Source organism: Accipiter gentilis, chromosome 11, assembly GCF_929443795.1.
Source record: "Accipiter gentilis chromosome 11, bAccGen1.1, whole genome shotgun sequence".
Lineage (NCBI taxonomy): Eukaryota > Metazoa > Chordata > Aves > Accipitriformes > Accipitridae > Astur > Astur gentilis.
In genome coordinates this window covers 30,499,471-30,517,403 of record NC_064890.1, presented here as the reverse complement: position 1 = coordinate 30,517,403, position 17,933 = coordinate 30,499,471, and the positions used below count along the sequence as shown (strand labels likewise).

Below are 17,933 nucleotides of genomic sequence, written 5' to 3'. Positions count from 1 at the left end.
TTGGATTACTTTTCTTATGATATCACTTCTCTCTTATCAAGTTTACAAAACAATGTGACAGCTCCTGGCTGTGATGTGCTGTAGAGCCCATGGCCTGAATGGGAAACACAAACTAACAAGGAAAATAGAGGCAAAGTTTGAACTCCCCACAAGTACTGTCACGGTATCTGCTACCAAAAATTATTCCATCTTTAAGCTTTGTTTTATTGTGATGGTTTAGAATAATTTTATTTTACTGAACCTTCAGTTTTACCTACAACCACTTTTAAAGGAGAAAGGATCCTAAGGCATAACAAACCACATGTGGTGCAAACTCCATAGCAAACAGCAGAGGGTTTAAGAGTAATTATGGAGCCATTGTCACCTGTGGGAATTAGACTTTTTTAATATGATTACAAATTTCATTATTATTTTTGCCCTTCATGAATCATGGACCTTCTACTCATTCATTCATGCTCCCAAAACAAAGGTCACCTACACCTGGTGTTTAGGCATCCATTTATCAGGCTGAGAAATGTTTTTACCTAAACAGGTTTCAAACTGTTATGTATCAGCTCTCTATTAATAAACATAAATGATACAATATGAATGCTCCCAAATTAAGTAAAATTTTGGAAAAAACTGTGTTGAACTAAGATCACTGACAAATAAAAAAATTTTTGAAGTGAGACTGTCAAGGTAAGTATTACATCTGAAAAAAATAAAGATTTGTGTTTCTTTTAGTCAGAACATTTGAGTTCAAAAACAAAATTTTAAAACCAACTTTAAGCACTTTTTCTGGTTTTTATTAACTCTTCTAAAAATGAAAAGAGATCAGCTGTTGTTAAAAAGAAATATTGGCTTTTCATCACCTGAAGAAAAGTAGTAAAGGAAACAACATCTCTATTCATTCACAGTTTTAGTGAAAACTTTTGCCATTGAACTGACACATTATTTTACCATTTTTTTGTAAAATGCCAGCTGTCTGCCATGGTACAGCTGCTGTCCTCAAAGAAAACAACTAATCTTAAACAGCAGGTTAATAACCAGCTTTTGTACAGAGTAACTTCTAATTAAGGCAATACCTCTTTCAAGCCAAACTTAACAACAGGAAGTGAAAACATGCGATCATCTTCTCTTTCCTCTAGACAGTACAGACTGATATTCCTAGTTGTGCTCTATATCTTTTCAAAATACCTCAGTCCAATTTTATGACCATGCAGGAGCATCAGGTTAGCTAAGGACAACTATTTCAAGTCCTGTGGCAGTAGGCTGAAGTTAAGATACTATAAACATAACAAAATCACCACTTTATCTTATAAGCAAAAGATCTTTGGTACAAGTAACTGACTGTTTAAATATTTGAATCCAGAACATTTCACCTACCCTTTGTTCTTAACACACGCATTTTTCAAGTGAATGTAGTTGGATGGAAATATGCCCTGAAAAATAAAATAGTTTAGGTAAAAAACCCCAAACCTCTCCTTACATGAGTTTGGAGTACCATTTAGTACCATTTAATATGCAAATGTATGCTATATTATAAGTCCTCCAAATAATTACCAAAAAACACGCACAAAAAGAAGAATGCAATATATACTCCGTAGAGATCTAAGAGAAACAAAAATGCCATATTCAGTAGAGTTTAAATCCTTCAATACTGCACAAAATTAGAAGATAAACACATGTAGAACATGTAGAAGATTGCTTGAGAGCTCACTTATCCTAGCTGTTTTTATTAATTACTCCCACATTGATAGGAAACCGACCAACTGGGCGGGGTAATGTCTTACCAGCAGTGTCTTAAAAATAGTATCTTCAGATAGGGGTTTTCAAAACAAAGCAAAATAGATAAACTTCCCTTTATTTTTATTGAACCTTGTTAACAAAGAAAGTAAAAATAAAGTTTTATTTGGTGACTGCTACGCCCTGCAGTGCACGGGAAAGCTGTGGCAGACGCCTACCGAAGAGCCTCAGGGTCCTGACAGGAGTGGTCCTTTTCTAGTTATTTAAGGGCTCTCCACTGTTCTTTTGAATGGACAGCATTGCTGCAACAGCCACGCTGCTCTTACAGCGCACTAACCTTCATAAATCAGAACAATAAGCAAAATGAAGCAACTCAGCTTCAAGCAGCTGGCTGGGAACATAATACGGTCCAGCTCATTACATAATGCAGTGAGGGAAAATACATATACGTTCTGTCTATAATAAGCACAGCTGCATACAGCTTTCCTTTGTGATGATGGTGCCCCATTTTCTTTTAACACAGATGTTAGACCTTCGACGAAAAAAACCGCAACTACTATGTAAAGGCAACTGCCCTTGTAAATAGTCCTACTCCTCTGTGAAGTAGCTCAGGAGAGCATCTCCCAAGGACAGCAAGATGTACAGCCTTGCACTTGTAACAATGTGCCAGAAAACAGGATGGCTGCATATGCACGCTTACTGCAGACCACATGCCACGGATCATTTCTCTGAGTGTCAAAGCTGGCAGAATAACAAGGGAAGAATCTTGACAGAGCAATACCAATAACAACTGGAATTAAAAGGTGCTCTTATTATTTTACTTTTGGAGAGACTCCTTTCAAAAATCCAATTCAGGAAACTGTTTGCATTCACTCTAGGAAAACAGAAAATACATATCTCATTTCTTCACACATCAAGCCGTGTTTAGAAAACCTATTCATAACTTCTATCAACACATTTGACAGACCACAAAGCAAGACTGACAGTAAGCATGTGGTGAGAATTGCAACAAATGACACAGAAGATGCAATAACAAATCCCAACTGCTCATGTCTTATAAATCAAACTGCAATATATATCAATGAGGTCAAAGTAGTAAACATCAGATTAGACTCTGTGGCTAAATTTATTGTTCACATTGACCTTCCATATAAAGCAAAGGAAATTTATGTGAACAGAGACTGCAGGCCTAGGCACAAAAGGCCAATGACTTATTATACGAGCTCCTAGAAACTTTTGAAATTAATGTATATGTGCTCTATTTTGCAGCTGAAGAGGCTCGGAAATGAAGAGAGAAAAAAGGAGCAAAGCTTACAATGCAGGTTAAAGGAGCAACAGATGATTTAAGATCTTTCTTCAATGCCTTTATATAAGAATAAAAGCTCTAGTACCATGCTGAGAAAAAAATGAAATCTTGAAATGGTTTCCCATATGAAAAACAAAATCTTACAGTCAGAGGCAAGTCAACAGGAGAAATTAAGAAAACAGAAAGACAAGAAAGACAGCTAAAGCTTAAACATATTCAACATGAACAAATGCTGAAATATGAATTTCATAATATTTCATGTCTGAATGCAGAAAAAAATAAATCAGAGAAGTCTGGTTTGCAGTACTATCAGCTATACTACTATGGAAATCAAAGACTACACATCAAAGAAAAATGAAATGAGCCATATATTTTACATGACAATACATACCTTTTATACAATTGATACTCTGCATGTTGCTCCTATAAACTACCTGTCTCCACTGGCTGCTCTAAATTAACTCATAACAAAGAGAAATAGGCACAGTCTATACCAACTTTTTCAACAGTATTTACAATTTGTATTCTCAGTAGTCTTTTCCCTTCAACTTAGCTGCCTCTGAGTTCACAATCTAAAAATCAGAAATAAAAGAAAATTCACCAGAACCTTGGATTTGTAAAGTGTATCATCCTAGTACATAGGAGCATTTCAGAAGTGTAATCCATGTCCAAATCTAATTAAAGCAATATCAGTAATATACTTATCACTAAGCTCCAGTTTTCTTTTAAGAGTAAATATCATATACTTACATGGAGACTATAAGCTTTTAGAAAGTAAATACAGATTTTCGCCAAAGAATGCAAAAGTGCAATTCACCTTTACCTTAACATTGGGGTTTTTTAAGGCAAATCCTCTGTACCATCCTGTGAAGAAAGAACATTTTGCTTTTTAACGTATGCAAATTATTTCCGTATGTAAAACAGATTTCATTTTTTGCTTTTGGACAGATATAACAATTAGACAGTGCTGTCAGACTGCCACTCATTTAAAAGACTTTCTGTACAATTAAAGGCATTTTGTTTAAACTAGCTCATATTCAGATGACTTAACTGACACAATTTCATGAATTACTCTTTAACCCTCTATCCCCAAATGTTTCTAACAAGGTAAGCCAGATCTATTTTGCACTAGACACCACACCAGACAAAAGGGGAATTATTTCATATTCACTGCAAACATTCACAAATCATTTTTGGACTTCATGTTCTAAATCTATCAGCCACGTTACTATACAAAATTCATAGTATACCTGATGTTCAAAAGAACAGATCCTATGCCTTCTATAAGAAAATTTCTTACAAGGTAACAGTATATATTCCTGATATGAAACCAAAAAATATCTATATAATAAATGATCATAAAGTCATGTTGAAGACAAGCCTTAGGTAATGTATTAAGGAGGCAGATTATGAAAAAATGCAGCTTTATTTCTCTAACACTAGTAATGGGCATTTGCTGAAATCATATTAGTATTTTCTACCTCAGAACAGAGGCAGAAAAGAATGTTTACACTACTTTAAGATTCAAACTTATAACTCTCAATTCATTTGAAAGGGTTTTGAAGGCAGCCAGGCTTCCCTTGGAAATACCAAGAAAACAGAGCAATCACAATGATAACTCCTTGCCATTTTAATTGTTATTGTCTATGAATGTTTATTAAGCAGAGAGATTAAATAAAAAGTGTGAACTACAAATTAATTATTATAGCGATTAGAGCTCACTGGAATTGAAAAAAATAATGAAGAGGCCAGAATGTGTTATACTATTGACTTAAAAATGTGTTAATTTAAGAAAATAAATCAATAGTAGTGGGTTTCAAATCAACAGTATGAAACTTCATAATCACTGGAATTCCAACCTGTGAACTCACCATCACATTTCTCTAATATTTGAACAGTGTCTCCAATCTCCAGTGATAGGCCATGTGGGACTGTCCCTCGAAAACCAGCTATTACTGAAAAAGATAGTAAGTTTCAATTATTTACAACATTAAATATAAATAATTATTCCTCTTGTTAACAAAAATAGTATATTAACAGGGAAAGTTAAGTGTTAGAATAAACAGGCTTACTGAAATTTAATAAGCTGGAAGAAGAATCAAAGGTTAAGCCACTTTTATGAGCAGAAAATTTAAAATACAGGACTTGGAAAAAAAAACGAAACACAGACCTACTGTACATGAATGGAAAGCTTGTACTGGAGAACAGTTAGCTAGACCATAACTACACTGAAGAACAGAAACTGTTTTATTCCAAATGCTCACACGAACGCATATCAGACCGCAAACTTTAGCATGCTGAAAGCGCCAATATTTTTGTTGCCTTCTATACCACCCGTACGCCACAAAAGGAAAACCTTATTTCAGACTCGCTTAATGGATCCTATAGACCCAACACTCCATATAATCCTAAGTGTGGGGAAATGGTTAGGGGGTAGAGACCACGGAAGTGTGCTGTTCACTAAAATACATAAAGGGCACACACAGTCTCCCTGGAGCCAGTGAAGCCCAGGACATGAGCTCAGGCTGGGACAAGGGCGACAGAAATGGGCTTCCCTTGCTGGAGATAGAACAGGCCTCAAACAAAACATCCACCAGAGCAGTGATGTTCCCAAATACTTATAGCGGTCAAAGTTTAAGTCTTCTATTGTTAGTGCTAAAAAAATAGCCAGCTATTTTTTTCACCCAGAACCAAAATATAATACTCAAAAGCGACTCAAAACGCTCATTCCTACAAATGCTAAGAATCCATCAACATGCTTAGACAGCAACTCAGCTATTCAACCCTGTGCTTACTGTATTTGAAATTCTGAATTAAAATACTGCCTGATACAGGCCATCAGACCAAGCAATAGTGATTGTGATTCCCTATATTGTAATACTCTCTTGGAGCTTAATTTGGAAGTTGAAGAGGAAAACAGCCTTCTACTAATATCAGCAAGGCATGATGCACAGAATTACTTACTGGCCTAACAGCAGTCTTGCTCCTATCAAATATCTATCCATTTAGATAGGAAAACCCAAATCTCACAGCAAAGTAAAAAAACCCACCAACTCGGAGGCATGAGAACAAAATCTTCACATCTAAAAGTCAAAAGGAAACCCCATGGGTGCAGATATGCATATAAAGTAACTGCTCTTCCACCAACAGACCTGCAAGATTTCCAATCACAGCAATCCAGTTTGGCAGCTCTTCCTGCCGACGGAGGTCTCTCCCGCCACAGGCAGAGACTATGCTCAAACACAATATAACCTGTCATCCACCGCCTGTGCTTGTCACGCTGTTCGTCAAAGGCAGCAAGAGAGATTAGCTGTCAGCAACCACAAAAACCGAAAATTCATTTATGGATCTCTGCCAGAAAGTTCCAGATTTTAAGAGTGAACCAAGAGGACATGATTTATACTATAGGACGGCATGGATAAAAACATACAGAAAATGCATTTTTGCCAAATCTTTCTTCAGAATCTGAAGGCTTCAAAACTCACTGAATTCAATCTTCACTTCAATCACTGCTAAATCATCACTGTGCTTAACCCATGGTCTTTATTTATCCCTTTGAAAAAAAGCCTATGAGATTACGTGCCTGGTCAGTCCCTAAGAGTTTGATATAACACGTGATCAGTATTCGTAGCATTGAGCTTTCCGCCACCCCCATGCCCCCCCCCCCCCCCCCCCCCCCAAAGGCCTGTGCATTGAATCAATCTCTATTCCTTTTGGTGCTTCTCCTACTCTTAAGATATTTACACAGAACTAACATACACCGAGATATGCATCATAAAATAAAAAGAGCTACTTTCGTTCCCCCACCGCAATCAAGTACACCGTTTTTTAAGAGGGTTAGTCGCAAGACAGCATTTGTACATTGAAAAAGTTTGTCTAAGAGTTGAGAAATGAGAATTTTTCAATTCATTCCTACATAAAGATCTAAAAATTAGAACAGTTTATTAACTACGGACAGATTAAAATAAAAACAGAACTCCCTGAATATCAATACAATGTATATCTAAATTCCTCTGTGGCACTGGAATGACAGAAGTCATTCTGATCACCTTTCTAGATTGCAAGATGCAAAACTGAATTATGAAGCCTGCCAAAATAGCACCTACAGCCACTGAAATAAAATTAAGGAATTAACAGAAGCAGCATGCAAAACCAACCCAAACTCTTGTGTTATTATACTTGTGAGATGTCTTATTTTTAAACTCCATGAGATAAAAAGAACGACAGTAATTTTCTCCTTAAGAGCCAATATATCCTGTCACATTGTTATGATATGACTTTGCTGTGACATTCAGGTTTTATTACTTAGTTACTAGATCTGTTAAAGATTCCTCCTCTCCCCCCCCACCCCCCACCCCCCCCCACCCCCACCCCCCCCCCGTTAAGAGAAATTTCAGAAAAAACTTTTAGGACAAAAAAGATGGAAATCTGACACAGTGTAGAAAATAGCTAGAATTCATTTTAGAGCATGTACGGAAGAAAAAAATATACCTTGAAATATCTTCTAGAAGGACAGCCCACAGCGTACCACAAAAAGAAAGAAAGAGACGAGGGCATCACCTATACCACTGATCCAGCACATTCACCTCATCAACTCACAAAACTCTGGCTGGATACTTACAGAGGTCTTACAGTGAGGTCAGGCTCAAAACAGGCAGCCCGTGGTCATTAGCAATGCCACTCAAAACACAGTGCACTGCAGAGCAGCACAGAATTTAATGCAAAGCACAGGAATCCACAGGTAAGTTTACCACACAAATGTTAACTCGGCTAACTTTCTACTAATCAAGTCATGTTACAGAATTGGGACGGAAACAGAAAGTGGCTATTCGTGTCTTTTTAGTTTATCTGTGGGCTATATACATAAGTAGACTACAGGGAGGATAACGATGAAGTCATGGAAGGAGGTAGTTACAATCCCACCAGAGAAGATCCCAGGATTCAGCAGTTCAGCTAGGACACAGGGTTCTTAACCAAGCCATGATATAAGTTTGATATACTGAACCTCTTGCCCTTTCCTCCAATGACCGCATTGTTCTGCAACACTTTGCAGATGCTCCTTAATCCTTTCTCCTAGTAGCAGTAAGTGCATAGTCACTCTGCAGTGACCATGGCTTAAGGTGTTCTCAGCCTAACTTGAGAGCAGTACACATTTATCATACTCATAGAACCGGACTTTTTATATATACAGCATTCACCAAGCCATGTGCATCAAATATGCACTTGTTTTCATTCTTGTAACAACAGTAGCCGGTGTGGTTATCACCTTCTCTCACTTCATTGCAACTGGATAGCAGACACCTTAGAAAAGGAGGATGGACCGAAGAGAAATCCACTCTGAATATAGCTCAGACCAATATCTGCAGTCTTTGCAGATGCACTGGCCACATACATGTCCTCAGGAAGCTAAGTATCAAAAGCACTTGCATCTAGAGACATGTTTTTGTCACTGTAGTACCTGAAGGTCATATAAATGTTCTGTTTGTGTTTCAAGCACAGGCATAGTGATTGATGCCCTCTTCAATCACCTCTCAGCCACTGGAGAAATGTGGAACTCCACAATAAAAGTTTGTAGGAGGATATATTCTCAGAAGTGTTTTAGAAACTGAGTTGAAATACAGCAGCCGGCTGGCATTATTAAATATTTCCTTGCTGCCAAAGGGTACTCAGAGGATAAGAAAGCAAGACAACAACACAGGATACAAAAACCTAATCCATACAGAAGGTGAAATCAAGAACTACAGTGACATGCTATATTAAAGCAGCTTTGGGTTTAAAGCCAAGCTTAAAATTTTTAGGGTATTGCAGGTGCAGTGAATCCCAAGTTATGAAACAACCCATTTCCATGAGAACTATGGAGAGATAATCAGAAAGACACGAACATTTATGAGCTAACCAGTTAAGTTACCTCTCTGTGATTAACTGCTAAAATTTATCAAATGTGCTAATATTTTCTTAATATTTTTCTACCTTTCAATGGAAAAGAGTCAGTTCAATTAAGAATGTGACATAAGACCTTACAAGACATTCATAAAGTTACAAGAAATTCACAAAAGGAGGAAAGAGAAGGAACAATCGGATGGATCTCTCATATTCAGCTTCTCAAAAGAAACTTCCATCCTTCTGCTCCCATACAAATCACTGCCTGCCTGTGCTTACTATTAGACGGTTTTACATATGCAAGCGCCTTGCATATAAGAAGATCAATCCAAGTCCAAGGTCTTAAAGCCTAAACTAAGGTTTTTTTGGTGCAGGAATTCACCTGCTCATCTAGAACACAGATAGCATTACTGTTCTAAAAAAATAAACAAGATCCTTTTTCTACTTGCAACTAGTGCATTCAAATCTTGCATATGAGTTACCATTATAAAGACGCACTTGAGACTCATCAAGAGTGTGCTGGGTTTCATGGCTGGCTTGACATTTTGCTTGTAAGATGAAAATGTCTCCCCACAAAGAGTGCAATGTGACATGGTGCTCAAGATGCCCCTCATCACAACTTAAAATTAAGCTCAACGCTACGAAAGGAGACACGCAGTATACTGAATGCAGTTCCTGGCTGAGTAGCAGGACACACACTACCACATATAAAAGAATCAACAGCAGTAGAAGCAACACGTACAACAAATACTAATACCTCAAAAATGGGCATTTATACCACAATAGCAGACTCAGGTTTCACATAATAGAAAACAATCCTTCAACTGAAGAAAGAGGAGGGCGTAAAGGATGTAGGGTAGAAAAGTGTAAATTACTTTAATAATTACTTGGCCATAACGCGCATACTAAATGCTGGAGTAAAAAAGAAACTCCAGTTCAATGCCGTAAGTCATGATGCCCCAACTATCAGAGGCAGCATATGAACCACACAGAAACATGGTAAAAACACACTGGAAAATAACAAGTTTGGAGGGTGGGAATACTGTGTCAGCAGCACTGGTTTTGATGGGGAGCAAGGTGCTCTGATAGAAAAGGAATTGATTAGCTGTTAAGAAGGGTGGGTGGCCCACTTCAAAGTTTTGCTTGCGCTTATATTATTAAAATTTTTATGCCTGAAATAACTGGAGATCTGCACATAAGAACTAATGAGGCAGACATTGTTATTCCTTTCCTCCTAACAGATGACCAGAAGCTATTATTGATTCCAGATATTATCTGCTATAATTGAAATCAGGTCCACTCAGTAGCAAAAGCAATTTTGAAAGTTTTTATTCTGGACTTAAAGTGCCATTCTTTCACTAGATTGAGACTTTTATAAGTATTTCAAGGGGTTTCTTTTCTATTCAACAGTTGAAAAAGTAACAAAAAAAGCTGTAATACATGAAATCAGGGAGCTTCTAACTTCATAAAGTTTTTATATTAGTTAAAACAATCATTTACTGTTGCATGTTTCCTGTATGATGGAAGATTGAGCTTGTTTTTATGCAGTATTTTAGCTGCTGAGTAATGATGTGTATATATTACCTTTGAAGAAGGCTCCGATTCAGTGGTCTTTATTGCAGAAATGTAAAAAACTATCCTTTGATATGTACTCATGGGTAGTAAATACACCAGACATCTGGCACTGTAAGCAGCTGCAGAAAATGCAACATTAGAAAGCACATCATCAGGACAGCCTTTAAAAAAAAATCCAACAACTTTACACAGAATACTGTTTGTCAACTCATGCGTGAAGCTACTGAACGCTGGCAAGCAATGCAAGCATCCAGTGGTACAGCTCTCAGTATTTTGTGGCACAGGGATCTCCTGAGCAAGACGTGGTATTTTTGTGTTCAACAGCCATTGAGGGATTTTTCTTCTGTGAATTTGTCTAACCGGACTTTACATGCATCATAATATCAGTGTCCACAAACTCAGTGAGCTTTCCAATTTAAATATGCTTCATGGAAAAAAGTCTTCCTCTTATTTTACAGCGCCACTTAAAATATCATTTCGTGTCCCCTTATTCTTGTGGGAAAGTTTGAACAAGCAATCTCTTGTCACCCTCTCTGCACCTTAGCTGTACCTTTTCCAGGATGAAGCTTTTTCTCCTCAAAAGAAGCTGAAGAACCTTTTTAGATTTCTAACTAGGCAGAATTTTTAGAAGCGTAAACACAGAGGCATACAACTTCGCTAATGCAGAATGGCCAAAGCTTACTGTAAAAGGCCATCACGTGCACTGAGCTTTGCCAACATATGAATTGATCTGGATGGAGTGGCATGATAGCATAGCTACACGCTCATGCTTCTAATACAAGAGTTAATTCAGGCATCTGTTCAGTAATGCATTGTGCTGCCTACAGATACCCTAGGAGGCTCGCTGCAAACCAAAAACAAGCTAATGAAGACAGTGACAGAAAAGCAGGGGGACAGGGAGGGGATCAATCTAATCTCCTTTCAATAAACACAATATATATGAATGTTAGTTTCAATAACAGAAGTGATCCTTAAATCTCCTGCAGATTACTGAGGATAAACATTTTCAAATTTATACTGAAATTAAAAAAAGTGACTTCTCTCCCCTGTATATGTACACCACAATTAAAAGGATCAAATGCATATCTCAGATGATGACAGTCCACGTGTGGCTTTTGAACATCTCAAGTACTGCTCACGTGCAGCAGTCAATTGTTCTTAAGAGATGAGTGCTTGCGTGGAATTTTCTTAACATTTATTGAACAGCTATTCATGGAAATACCTCAACGCACATCAAAAATCAAAAAAGTTTGTATCAATGTCCAAGCTTTGAAAATACTACATAAAGTAGAATGCTTATATACAACTGTTCTTCACTTGTCTGAAAAACAAAACCAAACCATCTGGAATTCCTATTAATAGCACCAGCTACCTATAGAGATAAGACAAATGACAAGTCTGAAATAGACAAAGGACACAGAGCTGCAGCAGACCATATTCCCTCCTGTGCTGGTCTCAACGCTTGAATTCAGCAAGGTAATCCGTTTCAGATCCCCGATTACAAGGCTGCCAAAAACCACAGGACAATTCTAACATAGATAATCAGTTTAGCATGACCGTCTGAACGTTTGTCAAGCTCTCCTCATCCTGCATCTCAGCTACAGGCAGGAACCTAATTATCTCTTTGATAATAGCTTGATAGGTTCTCCCAATACCTGCAAACATTTTTGCTAACTCTTTCCTTTGGTACCCTAGCTATTAGGCACTACATCTTCGAAATGAGCACTAAAACAAGTGATAGCACCTATTTGCTGTTGAGAACAGCTGGCAATCTAGAACACCAAAACCGGAATAAGCCAGCATGTACACCACCAGGGCCCCTGTCCTCACAGGTATGAGATTTCATTAATGGTTTTTCTTCTTCTACTTAAGAACTAGTTACGCCCTTTATATTTCTTGAACTCCTGCTGCATCTTGTTATGTCTACATCTTGTCCCCGCTAAGTGCAACTTCTTGATTTACATTAGTTTGGGATCCAGGAATTTAAAAGGAAAAACACCAAACAAGTCTTTACAAGAGTAGAAAATCTAGTACACCTCAGAGCCTATGAATAGATGATACCACTCCTCTCTATGAATTTGCTTAGGAGTCTCCTTCTCTACAGAGAAGGAAAGTCAATGTAAAACCTTTCAGAGACATCACAGTAGAAAGCGAGGTGGACTCAGTACAATCAAGTATAGATTTAATGCATTCAATCAATTATAACAAAGGAACTAGTCTACATGCAGTTTGACAAGTTGGTCTCACAATTCTCTAATGTAGAGCTACAGATGCAGTATTGATGCACTAAGACTGCCATCTTGAACAGTAACTGTGGATTAAGAGTCGTTTTCCTTCATTACGTGAAAAGAGCTACAGCTTAAAAATCCAGCTTGTAGAAGGGAGTAAGTGGAAAAAAGTAGATTATGTTAAGATGACATTATCTATGAGAACAACCTTTTTTACTTAAAAATAACTGTTATTCACTATGACTTTTATTCAGACTAAGTATTTCCAAAGGTCTAAGCATTTTCAAACTTTGTTAAGTAGTTCCCTTTATTTTTAATAGCATGATCAAAGAAAAGGGTTATTGCTATTTAATTTTAACATGAAAAAGTCTTCATGTTTCATTCACAGCCTTTGGGGAACCAAAGTTTCTGATTAAAATCAAATAAACCACCAGGGTATTTTGTAACTTCCTGTGTCGGGTATGATAAACAAGGGAGGTTAACATATTCATAGCACAAGTGAATCATCTAAGGTCCATCAAAGCCAACAAAGCCCTGTGATTGCAGATACCAGATCTCATGACAACTCGAGTGCAGTCTGGGCCTCATTAAAGCACGAGATGGTGGTCACCAAAACCTCCAAAAAGTTAAAATTTAAGAGACACGAAGTTCTAAGTTATTTCAAATCTGGATCCACAGTGATGCTTTTGTATGTGCCAGCCAGTTTGCTGGCTACCTGTCAAATCCCTACAAAGGCAGCAGAAATTCAATAGGAATATTAAATGTCGCACATAATTATAGACACAGGAGATATCTCCCAGAAAACACTTAACTTTTTTCAGAATAATACGAAGACGATTATTTTAAAGTAGGCCTTGAATAGATGAGTACATCCTTACAATTTCATGCTGACTTAATGCGAGAACACTGGGTATGGTCCAAAGTCTAATGACCACACATTTCCCCATTCTCTTTCGTCCCCAAAAGTATTACAACACAATATGCTGCTCCAAACTCGGGGGGCATAATTTCACAGCCTTTAACAAACTGCAAGTAGCACCATGCAAACCCAAGCTCAGAAGAGCTATAGTCTTGTGAACTGCTAAGAAAACAAGACTACAGCGCAAGCTGCAGCACTAATCTTCACCAACCATCAGAGCCACCCAAGGGGAACACAGTTAAACAACAGTACAGTAGCTGAGAAACTCCATGTGGTTGGTATCAAAGACTTTGGCAAATGAGACTGGTTTCCCCTTAATATGTCACTGTTTACTCCCATTCAAGTAACAAATAGCATTCAAGGAAGCCAAGAAAAGCAGAGCAAACTTTTCTTCACCAATACAAAAGAGACAGAGCACCCATCTTCCACAATAAATTTTTTCTAACAGACAGGTCCACCAAATGACCTTACAGTTTTCTTCTATTTCCTTTGGAAGAGCAGGGTTTAACTCTTCACTTGACCAGCCATCAGTGGAACACAATAAAAAACATCACTGGAAAAGCAGTGGAACTCACACACACGGAAAAACACATACAAAATAATAATTTTCAATGCCATTACTTTTCAGCTTGTCTGGTATCATTATATTTCAGATGAGTTTTAGTCTCCTGATAAGCTGTATTTCTGACATTCAACCATTTCTTTATGAATTTATTTTACATATTTTCATTTTACCACTAAGAGTTCTGTTTATTTTGACTTTAACGTACCTGCAATGTTCTCTCTAGCATTTTATAACTTAAGAAATTATTCTGCTTTTGTAAGCTATGAGCCTTAACCACATTGCCACTTAAAATGCATATTTATTAAATGTCAATTTTTTGCTGCACATCAAAAATTATTGGACTATGGTTTTAATCACGAGTAGTCATTTCTTCAGTAATGCAACAAAAAACCTACCAATTTATGCAATAAGCAAATTGTGCAATTTAGCTACAATATGAGCTTCTGTAGCCTGTCCTACAGGTCAGCCAATTCTCTGTAGATATGAACTCAGTATCAGAAATCCTCTTGAAAGACAGCACAGTTTGGCAAGGTGTGGAATTAAGTGTAAGGAAGGCAATGATTACAAATCACTTACAAGTACCCTGGCACACGTTTTTTATCTTAAATGAGGCAGAACTTTCTTGATCTAATGTAATTGAGGGGTGTTTCAAATACACTGGAATACAGCTATCAGGACTAGTAAAGCAAAACTACTTTCTCCAGTGAAAATCCTCAGAGACCACTGAATGCAAGCTTAAACATCCCACTCTGGCTCTAAACTGGTTTATTAGGTTTAATGGTTGGAAATAACCACTGCACTTCTCAGTCTGATTTCAATAGTTGAGCCAGCAGAATTCAGTGTATTTAGCCCTTCAGAGTTTCATCATTAATCCATAATCTCCATAAAGTTAAAACTTCAGGGATATTTAACATAATCCCACAAATATCTTAAAATGTATGACCAAACGGAAACGTAACAAGTACATACACCTTTTTCCTAATCCAAGCTCTGGAAAAAAAGCAACACCACCAAAACCAAACCAAACAAACAAAAAAACCCCCAAAAAACCCAAACAAACCCCCCAAAACCCCACCCAGACCCACCAAACCAAACCACCTGGATGTATATTTTTAACAGTATCCCTATGGCATTAAAGTGCACCTTCATAAGTGCAACTATATGATCCTTGAAAAATCAGAACCTTCACATTCTGCTCATGCTTAAGAACAGTGCCTGTTACTCCAAAAGCAAGGGTGAAGAGAGTTTAGGTTCAGTTGGCAGCTGTTTATAAAAGCACACAACAGCATGAGAAAAATGTATCTGAAAAGTATATGCAACCAATCAGGATTATGAAGATTGCTGACAAGGGAGCAATTGTTCTGTTTGATGTGATGGGGAAAGGAAGCGTATGAGCAAACAGTCCTCTCTAAATGTTTATGTTACAATTCATTGCCACATCTGAACGTTTATCTTTTTATGTACGAGTACTTCAAGAGACAAGATGATTCTTTTGGTTCTTAACATCTTGGGAGAGTCACTAAAAATAACTGCTATTGTCACAGTTCCCTTCTTACCCCTTCCTCTAGATTTGGCACAGAAGCCTAGGAATATGTTTGGGATACCACAGGTCAAGGAAAGCATGGAAAACAGGGATGTATTTCTAAGGAACTGGTACTGGGAGACATGTTCTCATCCTGCACCATGAAATGCTCTCTGAATGAAACTAGTCAAGGTTAACTTCTCAAGCACCTGGGCAGTCCCAGGCAAACCAGACACAGGTACTTCTTTTCTTTTAGTATTAAGGAGTTTTCCCAGCCTTCTCCAGATGAAAGAACCTACAGAACTCTTTCCCGAAACTCTTAAAAAACCCACAAGTAGTAAAAACTCTATTTTGTAAATAAGAAACATGAGCAGAGGCAGGTAAAAAGACTCAAGTCAGCCCGGTGTCTGGCAGCAGGTTAGAACAAAGCTGAAATAAGCTAACTCGAAGCAAGCGGATTTGCAATCTATCCACTTGGCCACTGTCCACGCTATTAAGCCACATTATGTACTTGTTTTGCACTGAACCGAGGTACAAAACTGACAGACTTAAAGGAGAAGAAGCTGCCAAACTTCACTGGAAAAGGGGCATGGACAAGGCAGGGAATGAAGGGATATAAAAGTCAAGGCAAAACCAGTAGCGAAGAAGAGCCGAGCCTCCTCCCAGGAAGCTGCTGCCCTGGAAGGGACAACTCCCAGGGAGAGACCGCAAACAAACAGCAGCTCCAGGACCAGACTCGGCCACAGTGCCACAATTCATCAAGAGGACCATCATGTCACATCACACAGAGCTGACATAATTGTTATGCTAATTTAAAAATAATTCATTTTCTTCAATATTGTGGTGTGTTTTTTTTTTTTTTTTTTAATTTTCCCCTACAATTAATAACCTCCTGGGGATCCAGATAGAATAACAAAGGCCTCATGGGATTTATCCAGCATCTGAAGTAAGGAGAAGACAAAGTTGTATTTTCCTCCCATGCTTGAAAATCCCTGCTGAAACAAGGATATGAAACTCGAGCAGAAGACCCCTTGCAAAAAGAGATTCTACAAGTATGTAAGTTTTATGCAAATGAACATTTACTAAGTGATAAACCATGGTGATCACACCTTTGGGGTTGTTATCTATTTGGTCAAACAAATTATTTGGTCAGGTAGTGGAGTGTGAGTGGATTTTTTTCATTACACAGCCATTAAAAAATTTATTTTTAATATCTGCCTTCAGAAATTGGTTCCCAATTTATTGGGCTTTTTGCTTTTTGTTTGAACACCCTTAGAAAGGACATATTAATTCAGAAACTAATTGACAGGAATAAATCACCCAGACCTTACTATTGTCAATTATAAAAACCAAAACAATAATTACATGTGTGACTGTACCATAAAGTATCTTGTCAGTGTCCTGCAGTTAATGCACAAAATTGCACTGTCCACAGAGCAAGCAGAGACAGATTGTTGCAAATTACCCTGGGAATTCCTTATATGAGGTTTTCCTCTCTGCTATGAACACTAGCAACTCAGAAAGCAATTTATTCCTTAAATAAATGTTGATATAAATAATTTGCCACAATTAAATACCCAGTTTCCTTCTTTCAAAGACCAAGTCATACACATTTGGTACTGCAGGAAGAAAGCAGTATTTGCCCAGCAGCAATGACGGTGCTCAGGAATCCACTAGGCAAAAAAAACAAGCGAAGAAACCATGGTTCCCACCAATCTAGCCTAAGAAAAAAGTTTCGTTCAGAGTCTGACAGTAACACTACCCACAGAAGCACGAGCAAGACACACCAAGCAGGTAAGTCAGAGTTTTTATCTGCATCAAGAGGACCACCTCTACCCTATCGTACACTCTACCTCAAAGGTCAGTGCTTCAGATAATGGCTGTAGCTGCCACCATGACAATAAACAAGCAAACAATAAAACTAGTTAAGTTATAAGCAAAACTCTGCTTAATCAGAGTCAGCTTGTGGCAAGTAGCACATGAAAACCAATGCATAGTATGTTCAAAGCCCCAAACCAGATATAAAACCAAATGCTGCAGTACTTAGAAGTTCTGCCACTACCAAAATCCATGGTGAAGCCCCCACTTGCACAAAATTCTCTTCCAGATTTTTGGAATAAACGGAACAAGAACAACCAGAACAGGTTCTAGTTAGAGAAACGCAGCAAGGCTCATCAGGGGCATGCATCATCTTCCACTGCAGTAAACAACGG

The 17,933-nt window shown here is 37.8% G+C and overlaps 1 protein-coding gene across 5 annotated transcripts in view; it reads right to left on the bottom strand.

Annotated features, from left to right (window-relative positions):
- The window catches only part of DOCK4 (dedicator of cytokinesis 4), a 251,486-nt gene that overhangs the window by 158,526 nt on the left and 75,027 nt on the right, over window positions 1-17,933 (bottom strand). For 4 of the 5 annotated variants that reach the window (XM_049814215.1, XM_049814218.1, XM_049814217.1 and 1 more), the window contains exons 2-4: window positions 4,903-4,986; window positions 3,855-3,895; window positions 1,366-1,421 (exon numbers count right to left, since the gene is read on the bottom strand). In XM_049814215.1, coding sequence (XP_049670172.1) covers window positions 1,366-1,421; window positions 3,855-3,895; window positions 4,903-4,986 — 181 coding nt within the window. The remainder of the gene's footprint in view (window positions 1-1,365; window positions 1,422-3,854; window positions 3,896-4,902; window positions 4,987-17,933) is intronic. The other variant, XM_049814216.1, reaches the window with a different exon arrangement.